The sequence below is a fragment of the Poromitra crassiceps genome, assembly GCF_964638095.1.
Source record: "Poromitra crassiceps genome assembly, chromosome: 2".
In the NCBI taxonomy this organism is placed as follows: domain Eukaryota; kingdom Metazoa; phylum Chordata; class Actinopteri; order Beryciformes; family Melamphaidae; genus Poromitra; species Poromitra crassiceps.
Window position 1 is genome coordinate 11,574,576 of NC_139624.1, and position 23,300 is coordinate 11,597,875.

General features: G+C 46.4%; 1 protein-coding gene across 1 annotated transcript in view; it reads right to left on the reverse strand.

Moving 5' to 3' along the window:
- Positions 1-23,300, reverse strand: part of LOC310798312 (sodium channel protein type 5 subunit alpha-like) — a gene marked incomplete at both ends in the record, with an annotated part of 197,485 nt that overhangs the window by 79,488 nt on the left and 94,697 nt on the right. The window contains one exon of the mRNA XM_083660822.1: positions 5,680-5,803. Within this exon, the coding sequence (XP_083516948.1) occupies positions 5,680-5,803 (124 nt within the window). The remainder of the gene's footprint in view (positions 1-5,679; positions 5,804-23,300) is intronic.

A 23,300-nucleotide genomic window follows, 5' to 3' on the forward strand; every position in this document is an offset into this window, starting at 1 on the left:
CTCCTATGTCTACTGTATCCATGCTACCAGGGTCTTATGTCTCTGTACTGTATCCATGCTAGCAGGCTCCTATGTCTACTGTATCCATGCTACCAGGGTCTTATGTCTCTGTACTGTATCCATGCTAGCAGGCTCCTATGTCTACTGTATCCATGCTACCAGGGTCTTATGTCTCTGTACTGTATCCATGCTAGCAGGCTCCTATGTCTACTGTATCCATGCTACCAGGGTCTTATGTCTCTGTACTGTATCCATGCTAGCAGGGTCCTATGTCTCTGTACTGTATCCATGCTAGCAGGGTCCTATGTCTCTGTACTGTATCCATGCTAGCAGGGTCCTATGTCTCTGTACTGTATCCATGCTAGCAGGGTCTTATGTCTCTGTACTGTATCCATGCTAGCAGGGTCTTATGTCTACTGTATCCATGCTAGCAGGGTCCTATGTCTACTGTATCCATGCTAGCAGGCTGAACTGTCTGAGACAAATCTCTGTGCTCCTGGAGGAAAGTGGCTGAGTCAGGAGGGAAACGAGGTGTTTGGTTTGCACCTGGGTTAGTCGGCACAGATACATAAATCTAACTGTGAGAGTATTGGGGCAAGTGGGCGGCAGGATGGGCTCGTACTTAGTGAGATTGTCGCGTAACAGTTTCTTACAAAGCCACAGCCACAGCTATGTGTCATGTTGAAAGTGTCCTTGAGCAAAACACAGAGCCACCTACCTGCTCATTCATTCACAGCCGCTCCAGATAAGCAACTATTGATCATGAAAGAACATCTCATTGAGAAACAAGCACGTAAATCTCAGCCAAGCTTCATTAAAATGGTGTTGTAAGTACATTCTCTAGTGCCTACACAGTAAGATTGTGTGCCTAGAATACTTCATTCTCCATAGGTTGGTGCACATGTTAATACACTGGATTGTTTTTAGTTTGTTTTTTTAATATGCGGGGACTGTGAGGTACACTTGTAACATCAGTGCAATACTTATCCACTAGGCACAGTGGCTGGCAAATCACTAAATCATCCACTTCACTATTGTAGAATAATAATAAATAAATAATAATAATAAATGCAGTCCATTTAGAATAACAGGCAATGTACACCAGATGCATCACGGCTGCGTTGTGGATCGACTCTCGCCCATGTTAATTGATAGACGATACATGCTGTACGGAAAAATTACGCACCTGTTCTATTTTTGTCGGATCCCGCATCCATCTGACAGATGACATGAGTGTGGGTCTGTTCGCAGCCGTACCGCATCTGTTCCGGAGGCGGTGTACATTAGCCCTAAGCACCCCGTTCACACAGGACGCGGAAGCAACGCTCAACCTAAGCTCTACCTACGCCGAAGCCACAGGTTTCATTTAGGCGTCCTTGTTAACAGGCGAAGCCGTTCACACCACCCGTGCGTGCGCCACGCCGAAGCCACGCCTTGCTCAAGCGATCGTTCAGGATTCACGCCTATTCCAAGCGCGACGCGTGCTGAAGCCGAGCATTGATCTGTCAAGCCAGGCATGAAGTCAATGGGAGTTTTGGGCGGGTTCAAGGCGCCGAGTAGGCGCTGAGAGGAAAAGAGAAGGCTTCTTGTGTGAAGGGCTCAGCATGAGCCTGCCTCAAGCTTCAGTTCTGCTTACGTTAGGCGTCCTGTGTGAACAAGGGCTAAAAGTGAGTAGTTCTTATTTGACCTGGACGTGTCATTCGTTTTCTCTACGTCAGTGGTTCTCAACCGTTTTTGGCTTCAGTACAACTTTCTCTGATATCTGAATCCAAGAACATACTCTCTTTACCCCGACTACATGTTGCTTCAAGGTGCTTCAAGAACATACTCTCTTTACCCCGACTACATGTTGCTTCAAGGTGCTTCAAGAACATACTCTCTTTACCCCGACTACATGTTGCTTCAAGGTGCTTCAAGAACATACTTTCTTTACCCCGACTACATGTTGCTTCAAGGTGCTTCAAGAACATACTCTCTTTACCCCGACTACATGTTGCTTCAAGGTGCTTCAAGAACATACTCTCTTTACCCCGACTACATGTTGCTTCAAGGTGCTTCAAGAACATACTTTCTTTACCCCGACTACATGTTGCTTCAAGGTGCTTCAAGAACATACTTTCTTTACCCCGACTACATGTTGCTTCAAGGTGCGAAGACACGCTTGATCATGTGACTGCCCGCACTTCTAGAGCCCGACCGATATATCGGTTCGCCGATATTATCGGCCGATATTGGCCGATTACCGATATATCGTATCGGCCGATATTGGGCGCCGATATTTTTATTTTTATATATATATATATATATATATAAGTTATAGACAGCATGGACAGCATGTTGTGTATATTTGATATTTTTTCTTAACTATTTGTTCTATTGTGTTTTTGTATTTCTAGTTATTTATAATTATTCAATTCCCAGTTAAGTTTACTGTTTCATTGCATTGAGTTTATTAATAAGCTGTAAAATATCCTGCCTACATTACATATTTCAATTCATGTCAACTCAATCATATCTTTGTCAAGTGTTTGATATTTGAGGGTTGCTGATGTGGTGCCTCCTCTGGTCGTTAAGGGCGCCTGTTCGGAGGGAGGGGAACTCGTTGGAATAGCGTGATCCTCCCACGTGCTATGTCCTACCGGTGAAGCTTCCCCTGTCAGGTGAAAAGAAGCGGCTCGCTAACTGCCCATGTGGAAGCATGGAGCCAGTTTTCGGCTCTCCCCAGATCGGCAGAGGGTGGAGCAGCAACCAGGATAAATAAATAAAAAATTAGCACTAATAGGGGATTAGCACTAATGGGGATAAACATTTGATTAAAAAAAAATATATATATATATATATATATATATATATCGGCCGATATTATCGGTATCGGAATTTTTTTACTCCCTAATATCGGTATCGGCATCGGCCTCAAAAATCCAGTATCGGTCGGGCTCTACTCACTTCCCGGAAAAACAGTTAGCAAGCACGACTCCCATAAAGATATATAAAAAGTATACGGGTGCCTGGGTCGGAGGATACTAGTAGGTGACAGATGTCCCGGCACACACAGTTTAAGAAAAAAATATCTTATTTATTGTTTGCCCACAATAAATAAGATATTTTTTTCTACTCACTTCCCATCATGCCTGAAGACACGCTTGATCATGTGACTGCCCTCACTTCCCATCATGCCTGAATACACGCTTGATCATGTGACTGCCCTCACTTCCCATCATGCCTGAAGACAAGCTTGATCATGTGACTGCCCTCACTTCCCATCATGCCTGAATACAAGCTTGATCATGTGACTGCCCTCACTTCCCATCATGCCTGAAGACACGCTTGATCATGTGACTGCCCTCACTTCCCATCATGCCTGAATACAAGCTTGATCATGTGACTGCCCTCACTTCCCATCATGCCTGAAGACACGCTTGATCATGTGACTGCCCTCACTTCCCATCATGCCTGAATACACGCTTGATCATGTGACTGTCCTCACTTCCCATCATAAGTCAGTCAAGTTTAGTCAAGTTTATTTATATAGCCCTAATTCACAAGCATGTCTCAGAGGGCTTCACAGAAAGTATGTCTAGCTGATTCTAGCTAACACACAGTAACAAGAATATACAGAATAAAGATAACAATTGAACATTTGAAGAAAGCAGGAGAGTGGAGGAGGGAGGGAGAGGGAGGAGGGAGGAGAGGGGGGAGGTGGGGAGAAAATAGGAAATGTGGAGGAGGAAAGAACAGAGGAGGAGAGATGCGGGTGCAGGGGAGGGAGAGCCAGGGTAGGGGTAGGGTCTAGGGTTGGGGGAGGGGAGGGAGTAGGATACGGGCCCGGATTAGGGCGAGGGTGGGGAGAAATGGGAAATGTGGAGGAGGAGAGAACAGAGAAGGAGAGGGTGCAGGGGAGGGAGAGCAGGGGGAATGTGAGAGGGAGGAGAGGGCAGAGAGGAGGAGAGAACAGAGAAGGAGAGGTGGGAGGGCGCAGGGGAAGGAGAGCAGCGGGAATGTGAGAGAGGGGAGAGGACAGAGAGGAGGAGAGAACAGAGAAGGAGAGGTGGAAGGGTACAGGGGAGGTAGAGTAGAGGTAGGGTCTAGGGTGGAGGGGGGGAGTAGGATACGGGCCCGGATTAGGGCGAGGGTGGGGAGAAAATGGGAAATGTGGAGGAGGAGAGAACAGAGAAGGAGAGGTGGGAGGGTGCAGGGGAAGGAGAGCAGGGGGAATGAGAGAGAGGGGGGAGGACAGAGAGTAGAGGTAGGGTCTAGGGTGGAGGGAGGGAGTAGGATATCATGCCTGAAGACACGCTTGATCATGTGACTGTCCTCACTTCCCATCATGCCTGAATACACGCTTGATCATGTGACTGTCCTCACTTCCCATCATGCCTGAAGACACGCTTGATCATGTGACTGCCCTCACTTCCCATCATGCCTGAAGACACGCTTGATCATGTGACTGCCCTCACTTCCCATCATGCCTGAATACACGCTTGATCATGTGACTGCCCTCACTTCCCATCATGCCTGAATACACGCTTGATCATGTGACTGCCCTCACTTCCCATCATGCCTGAAGACACGCTTGATCATGTGACTGCCCTCACTTCCCATCATGCCTGAATACACGCTTGATCATGTGACTGCCCTCACTTCCCATCATGCCTGAATACACGCTTGATCATGTGACTGCCCTCACTTCCCATCATGCCTGAAGACACGCTTGATCATGTGACTGCCCTCACTTCCCATCATGCCTGAAGACACGCTTGATCATGTGACTGTCCTCACTTCCCATCATGCCTGAATACACGCTTGATCATGTGACTGCCCTCACTTCCCATCATGCCTGAATACACGCTTGATCATGTGACTGCCCTCACTTCCCATCATGCCTGAAGACACGTTTGATCATGTGACTGCCCTCACTTCCCATCATGCCTGAAGACACGCTTGATCATGTGACTGCCCTCACTTCCCATCATGCCTGAAGACACGCTTGATCATGTGACTGCCCTCACTTCCCATCATGCCTGAAGACACGCTTGATCATGTGACTGCCCTCACTTCCCATCATCGTGCCTGCTGGACTGAGTAGTCAAACTTGTAAGCACAGTTCTAGTTCACATTTTAAATCGTATTATTCAATGTTTCCATTCCCCCCTTTCTCTCAAGTACCCCCGTCATACCTCCACGTACGCCCATTTGAGAAACATGGCTCTACGTCATCCTCGTATCGTCATGAGTTCAAGTGGCCATTTTGGCCTCCAAACGGTACGCGTTTCAAAAGCATTTAGAATCTAAGACTCGAAACATAAGATAAGAGAGATAGTGTGTTCCTAGGTTGCAGACAAGTGTGCGTGTGTGTGTGTGCGTGTGTGTGTGTGTGTGTCCGTCCGTGCGTACGTGCATGCGTGTGTGTGTTTGTTTGTGTGTGTGTGCATGTGTGTGCGTGTGCGTGTGTGTGTTTGTGTGGGTGTGTGTGTGTGTGCGTGCGTGTGTGTGTGTGTGTGTGTGTGCGTGTGCGTGCGTGTTTATGTGTGTGTATGTGTGCGTGCGTGTTTGTGTGTGTGTGTGTGCGTGCATGTGTGCGTGTGTGTGTGCGTGCGTGTGTGTGTGCGTGCGTGTTTGTGTGCGTGTGTGTGTGTGTGTGTCTGTCTGTGTGTGCCTGTGTGTGTGTGTGTGCCTTACTGTCGGGGAAGCAGTTTTCTGGCTCCATGGTCTCTTCAGCCATCTCTGAATACTCGTCCTCTTCCTCGCCCGGCTTCCTCAGGTCCACCGTACTGCCCTCTGATAGGCTGATATCATCTTTCTGCTGAATAAAACAACAGAAAACCAATAAGAACTATTTACAACTAATAAGGTCCGCACTCTCCTCTGATTGGTTGATCTCATTGTTTGGCTGTGGAAAACAAAAGGAAAAAAAAGCTACTGAGGACCACTTAAACCCTGAGCTAATATCCAACCTTCTGTTAGGCTGATGTCATGTTTCTGCTGAGGAGAACAACACAAAGCAACCAATCAAGACCATTTATAACTCCACAGGTCCAACATACTCACATGTGATTGGTTTATATTAACATTCTGCTGATGAAAACAGCAGGAACAACTACTGAGGACCATTTAAAACTTCACAAAGATCATCCACCATTCTCCCATTTGATAGGTTGTTACTCTCTTCTGAGAGAAACAACACCTCTGACCCTAGCCCCAACCAATCATCACTCCCCATGTCTAAACCCCAAGAAATTATCACTCCTCATGTCCCTCCGGCCGATCCATTCTAGCATGGACCATTCAAAACCCATATGGCCGATACTGATGCCGTCTGTTCACTGTGAGGATTAAACTTGTGTGTGTGTGTGTGTGTGTGTGTGTGTGTGTGTGTGTGTGTGTGTGTGTGTGTGTGTGTGTGTGTGTGTGTGTGTGCGTCTGTGTGTGTGGGTGGGGGGGGGGGGGGGGGGGGGACAGGTGAGCCAACTATCTGAGTCAACAGCTAACTCATGAATACATTCAGAGTCTGGGAACAGAGAGAGGCCACTGTGATGAATGACAAAATGCCAGCCTTGGAGAGACACACACACACACACACACACACACACACACACACACACACACACACACACACACACACACACACAGGACAGGCAGACAAAGGACACACACACACACAAAGCAAGCTCACAATTACACAAACTCTAAAAGACACACAGACACGTGGAGAGGGATACACACACACACACACACACACACACACACACAGCCTTGGTCCCCCTGACAGTATATGTTTATGAGTGTTTAATGCATTTCTATTCATAAGAGAGAGAAGCTGTGGCTGCTAAAAGGCCTTGTTGAGTCATGGATTACATGTAATCAGATTACTCTCATCTGATTATAAGGACTCGCTCGATTTCTAGGGTGGACACTCTGGAGACGATGCGCCATGGGCGCAGTTATGGGAGTGTTTGTATGAGTGCAGGATTACAGCAGCTCCATTATAGACGATGTCTGTTATTCCCGCACCTTCCCACCTTCAATAAGTACTCATGCTGCTGGCTTGCTTTCCGCTGGAGAAGACTGTGTAGAGCTGGTCATGAGCAAACACTGGAGAAGTCTGTGTAGAGCTGGTCATGAGCAAACACTGGAGAAGACTGTGTAGAGCTGGTCATGAGCAAACACTGGAGAAGACTGTGTAGAGATGGTCATGAACAAACACTGGAGAAGACTGTGTAGAGCTGGTGGTCATGAACAAACACTGGAGAAGACTGTGTAGAGATGGTCATGAACAAACACTGGAGAAGACTGTAGAGCTGGTGGTCATGAACAAACACTGGAGAAGACTGTGTAGAGCTGGTCATGAGCAAACACTGGAGAAGACTGTGTAGAGATGGTCATGAGCAAACACTGGAGAAGACTGTGTAGAGCTGGTCATGAGCAAACACTGGAGAAGACTGTGTAGAGATGGTCATGAACAAACACTGGAGAAGACTGTGTAGAGCTGGTGGTCATGAACAAACACTGGAGAAGACTGTGTAGAGCTGGTCATGAACAAACACTGGAGAAGACTGTGTAGAGCTGGTCATGAACAAACACTGGAGAAGACTTTAGAGCTGGCCATGAACAAACACTGGAGAAGTCTGTAGAGCGGGTGGTCATGAACAAACACTGGAGAAGTCTGTGTAGAGCTGGTCATGAGCAAACACTGGAGAAGACTGTGTAGAGCTGGTCATGAACAAACACTGGAGAAGACTGTAGAGCTGGTGGTCATGAACAAACACTGGAGAAGACTGTAGAGCTGGTGGTCATGAACAAACACTGGAGAAGACTGTGTAGAGCTGGTCATGAGCAAACACTGGAGAAGACTGTGTAGAGCTGGTCATGAGCAAACACTGGAGAAGACTGTGTAGAGATGGTCATGAACAAACACTGGAGAAGACTGTGTAGAGCTGGTGGTCATGAACAAACACTGGAGAAGACTGTAGAGCTGGTGGTCATGAACAAACACTGGAGAAGACTGTGTAGAGCTGGTCATGAACAAACACTGGAGAAGACTGTGTAGAGCTGGTCATGAACAAACACTGGAGAAGACTGTGTAGAGCTGGTCATGAACAAACACTGGAGAAGACTTTAGAGCTGGCCATGAACAAACACTGGAGAAGTCTGTAGAGCGGGTGGTCATGAACAAACACTGGAGAAGTCTGTGTAGAGCTGGTCATGAGCAAACACTGGAGAAGACTGTAGAGCTGGTGGTCATGAACAAACACTGGAGAAGACTGTGTAGAGCTGGTGGTCATGAACAAACACTGGAGAAGTCTGTGTAGAGCTGGTCATGAGCAAACACTGGAGAAGACTGTGTAGAGCTGGTCATGAGCAAACACTGGAGAAGACTGTAGAGCTGGTGGTCATGAACAAACACTGGAGAAGACTGTGTAGAGCTGGTCATGAACAAACACTGGAGAAGGCTGTGTAGAGCTGGTCATGAGCAAACACTGGAGAAGACTGTGTAGAGCTGGTCATGAGCAAACACTGGAGAAGACTGTGTAGAGCTGGTCATGAACAAACACTGGAGAAGACTGTAGAGCTGGTCATGAACAAACACTGGAGAAGACTGTTTAGAGCTGGTCATGAACAAACACTGGAGAAGACTGTAGAGCTGGTCATGAACAAACACTGGAGAAGACTTTAGAGCTGGCCATGAACAAACACTGGAGAAGACTGTTTAGAGCTGGTCATGAGCAAACACTGGAGAAGACTGTAGAGCTGGCCATGAACAAACACTGGAGAAGGCTGTGTAGAGCTGGTCATGAGCAAACACTGGAGAAGACTGTGTAGAGCTGGTCATGAGCAAACACTGGAGAAGACTGTGTAGAGCTGGTCATGAGCAAACACTGGAGAAGACTTTAGAGCTGGCCATGAGCAAACACTGGCTGAGGTAGGTAGATGCCACCTCGGTCATTGTCTTGACCTTTCTTGATGGTAACTGAGAAAGCCAATCTGATCGGGAACTGCCGTCTGACACAGGTGAAGGGAAGCTCATCATTTCTGTCATGTTGAGAAATTCTTGGCAGGAAGATCCTTTCACTTTGTTTGTCTCTACATAAATCTCACATTCAACCACCTTGTCCAGCATCTGCACCACCAGCATCCAGGTGCCGTTCTTGAGAGTACAGTCAGGACATGCTTGTAGGTTCCCAAGCAGCTCGGGGGCACAGTGGCACAGTCGTAGCGCTGTCACCTCACAGCTAGAAGGTCTTGGGTACCTGGGACACTGTGGGTGCTGAGGGTGTTCAATATCACCAGCAATTGGGCTGTATTGGGTTCAATTGTGCGGGGGGGAAATGCACTTGGGGGGTTTACAGAGCTGCTTGTTCCCATAGACCTGCATTGTTTGGGCAGTTTATAAACAGTAATTGGGCTGGAAACCATCAGCTGTATCTGGCAACCCTGTTAGAGAGGATTCAGACCGGGTTCAGATCGGGACAGGGTGAGGCTGCCCTGCGGTGTGCACGCGCGTGCGTGTGTGTGTGTGTGTGTGTGTGTGTGTGTGTGTGTGTGTGCGCTCATGTGTGTGTTTGTGCCTGAAACCCTTACATCCACAAAAGCCCTGTTATAAATGCCCGGGCCCGTGTGTGTGTGTGTGTGTGTGTGTGTGTGTGTGTGTGTGTGCGTGCGTGCGTGCCTGCATGCGTGCGATTGACATGATTTTCCTGCATTTGTGCCAGGTGTATTCCATCCATGCCTGGTGTGTGTGTGTGTGTGTGTGTGTGTGTGTGTGCGCGTGCGTGCGTGCGTGCCTGCGTGCGATTGACATGATTTTCCTGCATTTGTGCCAGGTGTATTCCATCCATGCCTGGTGTGTGTGTGTGTGTGTGTGTGTGTGTGTGTGTGTGTGTGTGTGTGTGTGTGTGTGTGTGTGTGTGTGTGTGTGTGTACATGTGTGTGTGTGTGTGTGTGTGTGTGTGTGTGTGTGTGTGTGTGTGTGTGTGTGTGTACATGCGTGTGTGTGCCGTGGAATGGCAGCTTGTAAAAATGAGTGTGACCCCACGTTCCTCCTGCCTCTGTAGTCTCTAGCTGGCGACCTTTGACCCCATAATGTCCATGAGCTAACAGAGACAGGTGGTGCAGCTCTTATATCAGTAGGCCTACTGGCTTCACACACACGTCGTCAGTCATGTGTTGTCTGAGTGAACAGAGCACCACAGGGATAACATCATTTTGGAGGCCAACGCAGAAGTTAGCACAGCGCTTGTTTCCCGCAATATGATTTTTGTTTGGGGACTTTGGTTAAATGCCTGAAATCAGGTCCGTGGTTAACACATTGAGTGCCAGCGACGCCATATGGCGTCAAGAGAAATTTACCGTAGGCTGCCAGCGACGCCAAATGGCGTCAATAACTCCAAATTCATATTTTGACGGGGGAATGTCGATCTAAGCCTCTTACATCGCCTCTTACAATATGGGAGCTATTGAATGTGTCTAACCTATTTTACAGAACCCTTAGGTGGCGACAGTGCCCTCCCGATTAGACAAAGGCCAGGAGAAAAGACAGAAGAAGTCATGAGGAAACGGAAATCGCCATTGATATGCTTGAAGCATAACGTTGTTAGCTGTGCCTGTGAACAGCAGTCATCTGCTGCCACAATTGAGCCCCATCCGTGTCCGCTGCGATAGTCCATCCATATGATTTAGTTGCCGACACGGCGACACCAGCATCTTTATGAAAAGTGACATTATTCTCAGCTGGGAGCCGAGGACACGCTGTAAAAAAGCGGGGGGTGCAGGCAGCGGACTTTTCAGTGCAGATCAAACAGAGCAAACCGCAGCAGAGCAGAGACACTCGACTCCTCCCACCACGGAGGAGGAGGAGGAGGGGGGTGGGGCACGCAGGGCACTAACAGCATACAACCATTGACAGTACACACACACCCATGCAGCAGCAGGCTCGATGTTTGTTCAACTCAAAGCAGAATTCATTCTGTCGCCTTTCTAACATAAAGATGTGATTATCTCAGAAACTAATTTCAGCATGCTCTTTTCGGTCGAAAACACTCTTTTTCAGAGGGGTGTATTTCCAAAATGGAACGGTTTATAAACACAGTTTTTTTTTTTAATGAAACAGAAGGGTTCAAAGTTTCATTGAGGCTATTGGTTGTCCATATAAGAGGAACACAAAAAATGATATGGCTATATTAAAATGCATTGCGGCCTATGTGGCACAGTACAGCACCTTTTGCCCAAGGGCCGTGGCACTCAAAGTGTTAACAGACGTTTATGCAACTGAGACCTTTGTGTTCATCGGCAAGTTTACCTTCACAAAGGAAAACCACTGACCATGATTTTTGAAGCGTTTCCTGGAAATCTCGATTTTGATCACATGTATGCTTCAAAAATCATAAGAGTGGTGTTCATTTGTGAAGATTATCTTGCTGAACACAAATATCTGACTATCATAAATGTTTGTTAACCACAGACTTTATTTCAGGCATGTAAATCCACTCTTTCATACATGAACTCTGGACTATGTGCGTTGAATCGGGTCCGGACATTCCCCGGAGTTACCCTGTCAGACAAGAGGCACTGTTCTTTCCACACATGAGCACATTGGTAATCTAAATAGTTACTTTGACCGACTGAATTTTTTTCTAAACTTATAAAAGTGCCCTTATATTAACCCTTAACACATTCACTGCCAGCCTTTTTTTTTTTTTACTGTAGGTAGGTTCTGCCAGAGGGTTTTTTTGAGGATTCTGGCTCATTTTACAAGAGCCGAGGATTATTTTCTGCTTGGACTTTGTGAACACAAAGTTCACAAAAGTACTAATAGAATGTGTGCTTTCTCTGTCTAAAAGAGTTAGTTTGTAGAGTTAGTAGTTATGTAGATATTAGCCGTTGAGTACAGCATGGTTTCAGCGTCTGAGAGTGAAAGCTGAGATAATCGCAGTTTTGTGAAATTCAATCAAACAGGCAGAACAGTCACTTTAACCATTTATTTTTGGCATCAGTGAGAGATCAGACATCTAAACAATATAGTTCTGAACGCCCTCTCCTTCAAACTCCTCCCTCCGTGGGCGTGTCTGGTGGCTTTCAGCAGCGTTCGTCACAAGCGAGTGTTCTGCTGCTGCTGCTGCTGCGAGTTTGAGCAGCCTCCCTCCCTGGCAGCGAGTGTGGATAGGGCTCACTTGTTTCTTGGGTTTGAGAGCTTTGATGAAGCTTTGTGCGATTCTAGGCTTTATGCTGCGTGTTTCAAAGTGTGTTTTCCACCCAGTCTATTTTTGGAATCCCCCACCGCCAGCTCCCAGCGCGATAATGCGCGAAAGTGAAAGCGTTTTCGCCAATCCATTTTACAGTAGAGAATGGTTTCCTCGTGCGTTACCCTACAGTTTTGGCTCTGCTTTTCCTAGTGTGGAGAGCACTGTCGCCACTTAGTGGGTCCGTGGAATGGGTTGTACACGTTCGCTGACTCCAATATTTTTATAGGAGACGTGGGGAGCGTTGATCCACGTCCCACCGTCAAAAAAAAAAAAAAAAATTTAAGCCGAGATATCTCGTCATTGGCAGTGAACCGTTGGATTCTGTAAGCCGAGATATCTCGTCAATGGCAGTGAACGTGTTAACGGTGGTATAGAGCTCAAACGGCACTGTCGAGACCATGGCGCATTGATATGAATGATGAACAGACCGTTTGCCTGGAACTACTCAGCTAGGTGTACATTATCACAAAATAATGGACACCCTGCAGCCAATCAGAATCAAGTATTCACCCAGACCATGGTATAACTGCAGGTAATGTGCTCGAGCTGGCGCGCATGCACCGTACTCGCACGTGCTCCAGCAGCTGCTTGACTAAATCAGCAGCTGCGTGACTAAATCAGCAGCTGCTTGACTAAATCAGCAGCTGCTTGATTAAATCAGCAGCTGCTTGACTAAATCAGCAGCTGCGTGACTAAAGGCCGTTTCACACAGATGCGGTGCGAATGCAGAGGCGGAATGTGGTACGAAATTCCGTGCGAATTTTCCGCATTGCAACCTATACACACAGGTCCGGTGCGAATTATTCGCAGTCCCACATCCATTTTCCGCAGCGGAAAAACAGTGTTCAGTGTAACCAGTAGTTAGTGTCCCTCCCGGGCTCCCGTCTAGTAGGACAGCACCGCCTACCCGCAAGCGCAAGCTAGCTACTAGTCAGCTAACGTTAGACAGACAGACACAGCAGCGAGACGAGCCATGAAAAGAAACTGGAGGCAGTGACATTTCCGTCAGCTGAAAAAACAATGAGAAGAGAAAATGGAGGCAGTAGCAGCGCCACATACCCCACATTTGATGCTAAACTGCTAGTTAGCACTTGGATACAAGTGGCTAACATTAGCTTCATCCATTTACAACAGTGGTTTACAACGTTAGCAAGTAGGAATTTGTTACATAACAGCTACATTACCATCTTTAGTGGATCCCAGCTGCTGGGTGATCTGAAGATCAATTGTCCTTGATTTGGGTGTTGATCGTTATGATGTTTGTCATAGAAAATTGGATGTTGAGAAACCAAATTGATAAGCCGGGTTTGGCAAGAGTAGTGGTGGTATGACATCAGGGGGCGGCTGTAGCTCAGGAGGTAGAGCGGGTCGTCCACTAATCGCTTTGGATAAAAGCGGTCGGTGGTTCGATTCCCGCCTCCTCCAGTCTGCAAGTCGAAGTGTCCTTGGGCAAGATACTGAACCCCAAATTGCTCCTGATGGTGTGCCAGCACCCTGCGTGGTAGCCTGCCGCCATCGGTGTGTGAATGGGTGAATGTACCTACTGATTGTAAAGCGCTTTGGATAAAGGCGCTATATAAATGCAGGCCATTTACCATTTACCATTTACATCAGCTGTAAACAAAGGATTTCATTGGTCAAACGTATTTTCCGCAGGCGTTTCCGTGCAGACGTCAATGTCCATCCGGAAAAATTAAATGCCACACGAATGGTCGGCTGCGGTGTGCAAGCTTCAATTACAACTAATAAAAAAAAATGTTTGCGAATGTCTTTGCCAATTATTCGCACGGAGATCCGCACCGGTGTGAAACGGCCTTAAATCAGCAGCTGCTTGACTAAATCAGCAGCTGCGTGACTAAATCAGCAGCTGCGTGACTAAATCAGCAGAGATGGTGTTGTTTGCTTTGTAGCGTTGGCTGATAAAAGTCACTTGAAAACGGCAACCTGTACAATTTATCGGCCAGATCAGCCTCAAGACGGCCGGGAAGATTTCTGCACGGATTAGCAGACGTTATTGTGGCATGTTTGGTCGTGTTTTGGCTTGCGCTGGCTGCCGGGAAGTCGGTACTCACGTTAGCATAAGTCAGGAAATAGCCTTACCCCGTACAGTCTAATGCCTGGGGCTGCTAAGTGAAATTGTAACATTCTAACATTGTAAAGCCTGGGACTGATGCGAGCTGGACGCGACCGTCGTCGTTATTAGCGGAGCATCTGGATAGTAAATCCATAGCCATGTTAGCAAGCAGCTAAGCTAACGTTATCTATAGCCGGGCCAAAACCACAATATCACAGCAGCTATACAGTAAATACAACAAGCTAACGTAAGATCCCTCCATGAACCAAAAACACAGCCCCAAATCTAGTTCCCCCTTGACGTCGGTCACATTGCTGCTGTTTGGCCAGACGGGCTTCACTAGATAAATATTTTTTCTTTATCTGTGTGGACTTTTTACTGGACTCTGTTGTTGGTTGTTTGTTGACATCCATTGACTGCATTAGCTAGCAAACGTAATGTTAGCCTGTGTTGTTAGCCTTCTTCTTCGTTGGTGTTTATTGGCTGAAGCGCTGAGAGGCAGGCTTGTGAACGCGCAGAACGTCACATCCACTAGCCTGGAAATTGTGACCCGAGAGGAGCAGACTGCTGGGCTCATTTTTTAAGTTACCTAACGGAGCATTCATAAAAAAAACACTGTGAACATGTATTTCTTCCCAATACTAACGGAATGTACCTTTAATTTGAGGTACTGAAGTGAGTAACAGCACGGGTCCAATTGTCAATTGTGTTGCTATGAGCATTATTAAGCTTATAAGTGGACAAGTTGTAATATCTCAATGAAGAGTGTAATCCAGACCTTCTGTAATGGAAGATTGTCCTCAAACCAGCTCTTAATGATAGTTTTCTTAGCAGCTGTTGAGGCAGGCCCGGTTCTACGGAGGTGCAAAAGCATGCATTGCACCCTTATTTTAATTGTCTGCATGCTCAGTTGAAAAGTAAAAAAAAATAATAATAATAATAATAAATACTACAGCTGCACACTTACTGTTTAAACTTGAATTATAGTTGTTGTTTTTCTTTGTTCTTTGATGTGATTTTATGACTTTTTGGCACCTATATGTAACCTTTTAAGGTTGAGATAATTGTATTATCATGGTCCAAATATTTCAGTAAAGCACTTGAAACACTTGAAATATTCTTGCTTGGGTGGTATCATTCTACTTGAAATGATGGTCAAATGCATTATTTTTAGTAAAATAACATGTCAAATTTTTCGTGTGTGGGCCCGGCCTTTGGCCGGGCATCTGCACCCCTTCCTATCTAGGATGCACCCCTGGTTATCTTGTTCTGGAACCGGCCCTGTGTTGAGGCTGCCAATAATATTATTTTGTTCTGATAGGTTCAAACTAAATGAGGCTTGTAACCAAACAGAAACCAGGCTGGACTGAAAGGCAGAGATTTTGAAAAGAAGTTCCCCAATGATTCAGCCACAATTGTCTGAATGGGAGTTCACTGCATGTCTGAAAAGGGCTTATGATTTTTGAGTCATACCTTTTTAGCCGCTACCATTTACTCTGATGATTAGAGGTCATTATATATATTATATTATATTATATTATATTATACATTATATATATTTACTCTGATGATTAGAGGTCATGCATTTCTTACCCTATGGTAGTTTAGGCTCAGACTGAAAGGAAGCTGAGGTGAAAAAGACCACTAGCTTATTATGACATCCAAAGCTGGATGCCCCCGCCCCCGCCCCGCCCCCGCCCCCGCCCCCACACTTCAAACTCATTGTGGCGCCGCTGGTTGGGTCAGGTGATAGCGACTCATTAGCTTAGCATTTGTCTAAAAGTGTGGCGACAGAGAAATGACAGAAGCAAAGAGAAGAAGTCTGTCTCCACATTTTTGATTTTTCACAGATTTTCTCTGTTTGGATGAATAGACGAATAGATCCACATGTCTGACACCGATCCTGACAGAGAGAAGGAGATAGATAAAGAAGAGCATTGTTTGCATTTCTGCCTCTGTCTATCTATTAGAAACTCAATTTTCTGTCTTCTTTCTCCCCCTCTCCTCTTCTGTCTCTCTCACCCTTTCAGAGATCAAATATGTAAGACATCCCTGTTTCTCCGCCTCTCCTCTTCCGTCTCTCTCACCCTTTCACAGATAAACTATGTAAGACATCTGTGTTTGTTGTTGCTAAGTATGCTAGCTGTGTGGCACTGAGACAAAGTATGCTCGTTAGTGGGGGGAGATGCCATCCGTCGTCTGCGTGCAGACGGGACTGTGATTCGCTTTGGTAGCAGCCAATAAAAAAACATCCTGTGTCCTCAGCGCGCAACATTCCCCCACCATAAGGTGACCAGATTTCTCAAATGAAAATCGGGGACATTTTCTGGTCCGCTAGGGGGGCCCAGGCGGGGCTGTGCCCCCCCGGCTTTTAGAAAATTGTGTACATTTTACAGTAAAATGCATACATCTGGTGCACTTTGAGAGCAAAAGTAAGAGGCTAGATCTATGAAGAACTTTGTGATTTTGAAACAATTGAAAAAGAAGCAGTTTACAATGGTTACTATCTGGCACAATTTACCACAAATTAGACAGCCTAGGTAATTCATGGGAAATAGGTCAAGTCAAGTCAAGTTTATTTATATAGCCCTAATTCACAAGCATGTCTCAGAGGGCTTCACAGAAAGTATGTCTAGCTAATTCTAGCTGACACAACAGTAACAAGAATATACAGAATAAAGATAACATTTGAACAATTGATAATATAGAAAATATAGGAATGAGGGGAGAGCAGAGGAGAGCGCAGGAGAAGGGAGAATAGCAGGGGGAATGTGAGAGAGTGATGGGGTGGGGAGGGTATAGGAGGTGGGGAAGGAGCAAGAGGAGAGAGCAGGAGAGGGGAAGGGAGGGGAGGTGTGGGGGAGAAGAGAGCAGGGGGAGGGAGGAGGTGGGGAGAGAATGAGCAATATAGACGGAGGAGAGGGGGGAGGTGGGGAGAAGATAGGAATGTGGAGGAGGAGAGAAGGAGAGATGGGGGTGCAGGGGAGGGAGAGCCAGGGTAGAGAAGCAGGGGGAGCGTCCCACATCCCCCCCCCCCCCCAGAGAGGACAGAGAGGAGGAGAGAACAGTGAAGGAGAGGTGGGAGGGTGCAGGGGAAGGAGTGCAGGGGGAGAGGAGGAGAGAACAGAGAAGGAGAGGTGGGAGGGTGCAGGGGGAACGCGGGAGGAGGAGGCGGGGGAGGGAACAGACCTCTCCGCCCCCTCCTCCCCCCCCCCCCCCCGAGAGGACAGAGAGGAGGAGAGAGCAGAGAAGGAGAGGTGGGGGGGTGCAGGGGAAGGAGTGCAGGGGGAATGTGAGAGAGGGGAGAGGACAGGGAGGAGGAGAGAACAGAGAAGGAGAGGTGGGAGGGTGCAGGGGAGGGAGAGCAGGGGGAACGTGGGAAGGGGCGGCGGGGGAGGGAAGAGCATGGAAAGAGAGGGGGCGGGGGGGGGGTGGGAAATGTGGGAGAGTGGGGAACAGGAGGGGGAAGAAGGCTACTGGTGTATTGTGTAGAGTGGCAGGAAGAGAGGGACAACTTCTCTCTTTGACCTCACCAACTGGTGGATAATTTATTTACACAAAACAAAAACATTACAGTAGTGATTTATTACCTCAGTAAACACTTTCCTTGAGTTTAGGGTGTCGCTCACCAGTTTCAAGTATTCAATGGCCACATGACCATATTAACTGCTAATTTAATATTAAAGTCCCTGGAAACCAAAATCCACAAAAACGTTCTAACTATGTTATTTAGGGTCTTATGTTAGTAATTGTCTGCCTCCGAAATTATTATACATTACTTTCAACCCAAAGCCTTAAAATCGACACTTTTCTACAAGATTCTACAAGATACTTCCTCATTGAAGAGAGCAGTGCGCGAGGTGCTAAAATGCAGGAGCTTATGACGTCATAAGCTCTATATAACCTTTGTACACGTGCGCAATCTGCCCTTCTCCTTTTGTCCGTTCTTTGCCCCCAGTGACAGCGCTCCCTCAGTGTCCGTCTGCCTCCCACTCTGTGCCGAGCGCTATGCTGCTCTCGCTCTCTCTCTCTCTCTCTCTCTCTCTCTCTCTCTCCTCTCGTGTGAGAGAGAGCACAGAGAGACACACAGCCTGGTGACGCGAGGTTACTCACACATACACACACACACGCTGTGCAGTCGCAGCAAGAGTCCCTCTCCGAGCAACGAACACACACACACACACACACACACACACACACGCACGGTGTGTGTGTGTCGATCTCTCTTTCTCCGTTTCCCTCCCCCCCTCTGTCTCGCGCTCTCTCTCTCGGAGGCTGCTGCAGATGGGACACACCCACACATTCCACGGGAGAAAATACACTCTAAAAAAGAATTCATTCTCATTACTTTTGCCAGACTGTCAAACCTAAATTTATATACTTTGCGACGTTCATCATCGTTCAAATTTGGCTGGTGGCTTATTAACATAGGCTCCTGTGATGTGATGAACTCAAAATGCTAAATAATAATAAAATATTTCTGGTTTCCAGGGACTTTAAATGCTGACAAAATAATTAAAAAAATCATGTTAATACTAAAAGGCAATTTTAATGATTAAAATTGTAATCTAGAGATAAATATGACCTATTGTGTTTAATTTAAACCAGGGGTTATCAAAGTTTTGATGCCTGAAGGCCAATTTAGGGAACAGTAGGCTAATGACTAGATAACAATGATCCATCGCCAATCATGTTAAAAATTGTCATTTTTTTTCAATGGAGTTTGGTGTACATAAAAACGTTACTGACTTCTCTGCAAAAACGTTTTGAGTTAGTTACTGCACTTACTTACCAGATAGTTTTACTGTACTTTTAACTATTCAAAACAACTGGGATGGATAACCCGCTGAATGGGGTCCGGTAAACAAGGACGGTAGCAAAAGCAGCAAGCAGACTCCGCCTCTCGTTCGCCACCTCTGGGGCTTCAGTTGCGTGCGGCTGGGTCCTGGGAAAACCATGGCACGGGCAGAGGGAGGACATCTACTCTGTGATCTACTCTGTCACACACAGGCAGCACTCTGCACAACGTGCACAATGACAGGCTTTTGTGGTGCCGCAAATGCTCTGTTATCGAGTTTCTTGCCAGTATTATTATTTGACTTTGTGGCCAAAATCGGGGACATTTTCGGGGACAGCTCCAGCCGGGGACAGAGCACCGAAATCGGGGACTGTCCCCGAAAATCGGGGACGTCTGGTCACCCTACCCCACCAGCTCATCCACAGAATGTACACCCAAACAAATGATGCAAAGTAAGACTGAAGTGCGTTTTAAATGGATACTCCACTTTTTGGGGAGTTTAGCTCATTTGCCACATCCCCCCGGTAAGGCATGGTGTAGGCCTATCTTGGTTATGTGGGGGGGGGGGAGTGTGGCAAATGAGCTAAACTCCCCAAAAAGTGGAGTATCCCTTTAACTCATTCATGGCCAAAGACGTCTTTGACGTGTTATCAGGAATAGCCCAGAGGGCCAATGACGTGTTTGACGTGTTTTTGTTTTTATTAGTACAGCACGTAGTTCAAAGACTTCCCCAGCCTGTGACATGTTATCAGGTCCCTAGCCTCAAAGACAAGTCGACAACACGTTATCAAACACATACCGCAGCTGTTGTTTTGAAATGGAAGAGGAGGAGAAAACGGAGAAACGCTGCCTGTTGCATAGAGGAGAAACGCCATTGAAACACCCCTCGGCGCGCTGCGCTGGTCGCCTCTGCTGCAGGGCGAACCTGGATTGAGTTGTTCGCGGAAGTCAAACCAACATGATCGATCCGGTTCCAGCGCCTGGTCCCAAAGCCAAGCCGACCCCGTTCCTGTGTCGCAGCATTCGTCCCAGCCCGAACGAGAGGAGGAAAACGATGCAGAGGCAAAGGAGGCTAGACGCTGATCTCAGACCAGTTAGGTTCCACTCCTATGCTAATTTGCGGGGCGATCAGTAATGTTCCCTGGGAAGAGGTGCGCTCCAGCAGCAGCTGTGGACAGAACTCTCTCTGTGTGTGTGTGTGTGTGTGTGTGTGTGTGTGTGTGTGTGTGTCTGTGTGTCTGTCTGTCTGTCTGTCTGTCTGTCTGTGTGTCTGTCTGCACACTCACTCACACTGAGTAAACTGTATTGTTGAATGTAAAAAAAGCACTTCATGTATATATATATATATATTTTTTTTTTGTCATTTTTTTGTCATTTGTGTCATAATGAATAATATTTACATGTCTGATGTCAATACAGTTCAAAATAAAAGAATTGAGAGCGAGTTCTGCCTGAGATTGTGTATTTTACAAAAATGGCCTTTTTTCCTGTTTGTCTTCTCAGAGAGACCTTTTTGGTGAAAACAGGGTGTATATAAATGGCTATAAGTAGAGTACAGAACATGCTAAAAGCTCACTTTTTTTTCCTGGTGAACCCAGAGACGTACATCTTCATTTTGAGGTATTGCAAATCACTTTGGTGCTAATAGATAATTTACTGTGGGTCTTGAAAGATGACCAACAATTATGAAAATCTTTGGCCTGTGCTAAATATTGGCAGTCCTAAACTGGCCATGAATGAGTTAAGTGTGTTATTGTCTAATAGTGAAAAAGAAGAGAGAGAGAGACAGCGCGAAGGTATTAAAGGAATTCAAAGCTGTTTTGTTTGTGCTTGTTTGCACTTGATAGCGAGGAGTTTCACGTAGCGCGTGGGAGGATCACGCTATTCCCCCCCTGTTCCCCTCCGCCCCAAACAGGCACCCCGACCGACCAGAGGAACCGTTAGTGCAGCGACCAGGACTCATAACCTTTAATCCGGCTTCCCACCCGCGGCCAATTGTGCCTGTATGGATGTCCGACCAAGTCGGAGGTAACGGGAGCGCGAACCTGTGACCCTCGTGTTGGTAGGCAGGGAGTCTACCGCTGCACTATACCCGGGCACCATTGCCCGGGTATAGTGCAGCAGCCCGGCTGTTGCCATTGTTGTGTGTTTCTGCATCACACCACAAATACATTTGATCACCACTTTAAGGCAGTGGTTCTCAAACCTTTTTCACCTCAAGGACCCTAAAACTGATACAAATTAGAACACAGACCCCCATCTGATAAGATTTTTTGCTTTTTGATGTTTTATTACAGAAAGTGTATGAAACCCATCACATGACCAAAATAGTCCTTACATTCTGTCATTGTGTTACTTATGGATGGAATTATAATGAAAATAAATAATTCCCGTTTGTGTTGGGGACCCCATTGAACCCCCTCCAGGACCCCGGACCCCACTTTGAGAACCACTGCTTTATGGAGCTGTGGATGCTGTGGCTGCAGCCTGACCTCCAACTGGATACGACCCAACACGTCGTTTGTACAAGCAGCTGACTACGACCTGGAATCACGTTTCAACATTAAAGGAACACTCTGCCCATTTTCAACCAGCTTTGTATCATTAGAACATCAGTAGTATATCAGAAAACTGTAAACTGTTTTGAAGTCTGTCATTTAATTTGACAGTTATTGAGTGTTAAAGTGTGGACCAGTGACATCACTGGTCCACACTAACTCAAATTAATAACTCAATAACTCAAATCATCTCTCAATAACTGTCAAACTAGATGAATGATTAATAGTTTGACAGTTATTGAGAGTTGATTTGAGTTAATGAGTTATTAATTTGAGTTAGTGTGGACCAGTGATGTCACTGGTCCACACTTTAACACTCAATAACTGTCAAATTAAATGACAGACTTCAAAACCGTTTACAGTTTTCTGATATACTACCGTACTGATGTTCTAATGATACAAAGCTGGTTGAAAATGGGCGGAGTGTTCCTTTAAGCGTCCTCTAGTGGTCGTGTGAATAACAGCCCAGTCTCAGAGTTTGGTGAAAATAATAACCTCGAGTTGTGCAGGATTTGAACTTGGCGCCGCTAGCTTGACAGCCGCCTGTCGTAACCACTCGGCTACCAGTTGGTTGCTGTCCCTACCACTAACCCACACCCACACCCTAACCCTAACACTAACCCACACCCTAACCCTGACCCACACCCTAACCCTGACTGGAGGGGCACGCTTATTTGTTATCAATATCGCTTCTTTTTTTTACTTGATGCATCTAACCGAAATTCCCATACACAAATCCCATTGCCTTTTCCCCCTAAGAACCAGGAAGTGCAGGGACTTCTGTGTAAGCCTACATGTACAAAAATATGTCATCCCTGCGGTACTCTAAGGGTGGACGCTACAAAGAAGATGTCTTTTTGCGTGACAAGAAAGAGCAAAGGAAACGATCTGGACCTTATTTTCCCGATACCACCTGAATGCAGCACGTTCCATCACTGCCAGAAGAGGGAGACAAACTACAAAAGTTACACACTCCAGCTTTAAACGTCCCTATCCTCCTGTACCTTCCATTTTAAATTACAGGCCATTAATTACACAGTAATAACTGGAAATAACACAGTGATATCCAAATCAAATGGATGTAATAGGCACACAAAAAAGTGGTAATCAGGTGCTGCTTGGTCACAGGAATACATGTGTATGTGTAAAATGCTATTTGGATCATTTCAGTATAGATGTAAAAACCAGAAGGTTAGAGAAGCAAGCTTGAGACCGGAAGGTCGTCGGTTCAATACCCGGGGCTGGGAGGATAAATCTGGGTGGGGAAAGTGAAAAGGCAGTGCTTGTCCCTCCCTCATTATGGCCACTGAGGTGCCCAGTGGAGCTGCTCAGTGGCCAGCAGATCACACTGTGGTTGTACTGGTCAGTGGCCAGCAGATCAGACTGTGGTTGTACTGGTCAGCTTCCAGCAGATCAGACTGTGGGTGTACTGGTCAGCTTCCAGGTATGATTGTGTGTGTGAATGTGAACAGGGCACTAATGAACGTGAGATTCCCCCTGCATAAAGATTAATAATTTATAATAATGATAATGATAATAATAATAATAATAGTAGTATTAGTACTATTATTATTATTATTATTATTATTAGGGGTTCAAGCCCTGAAGGGGCTGAAACCCTATTGTTTTTG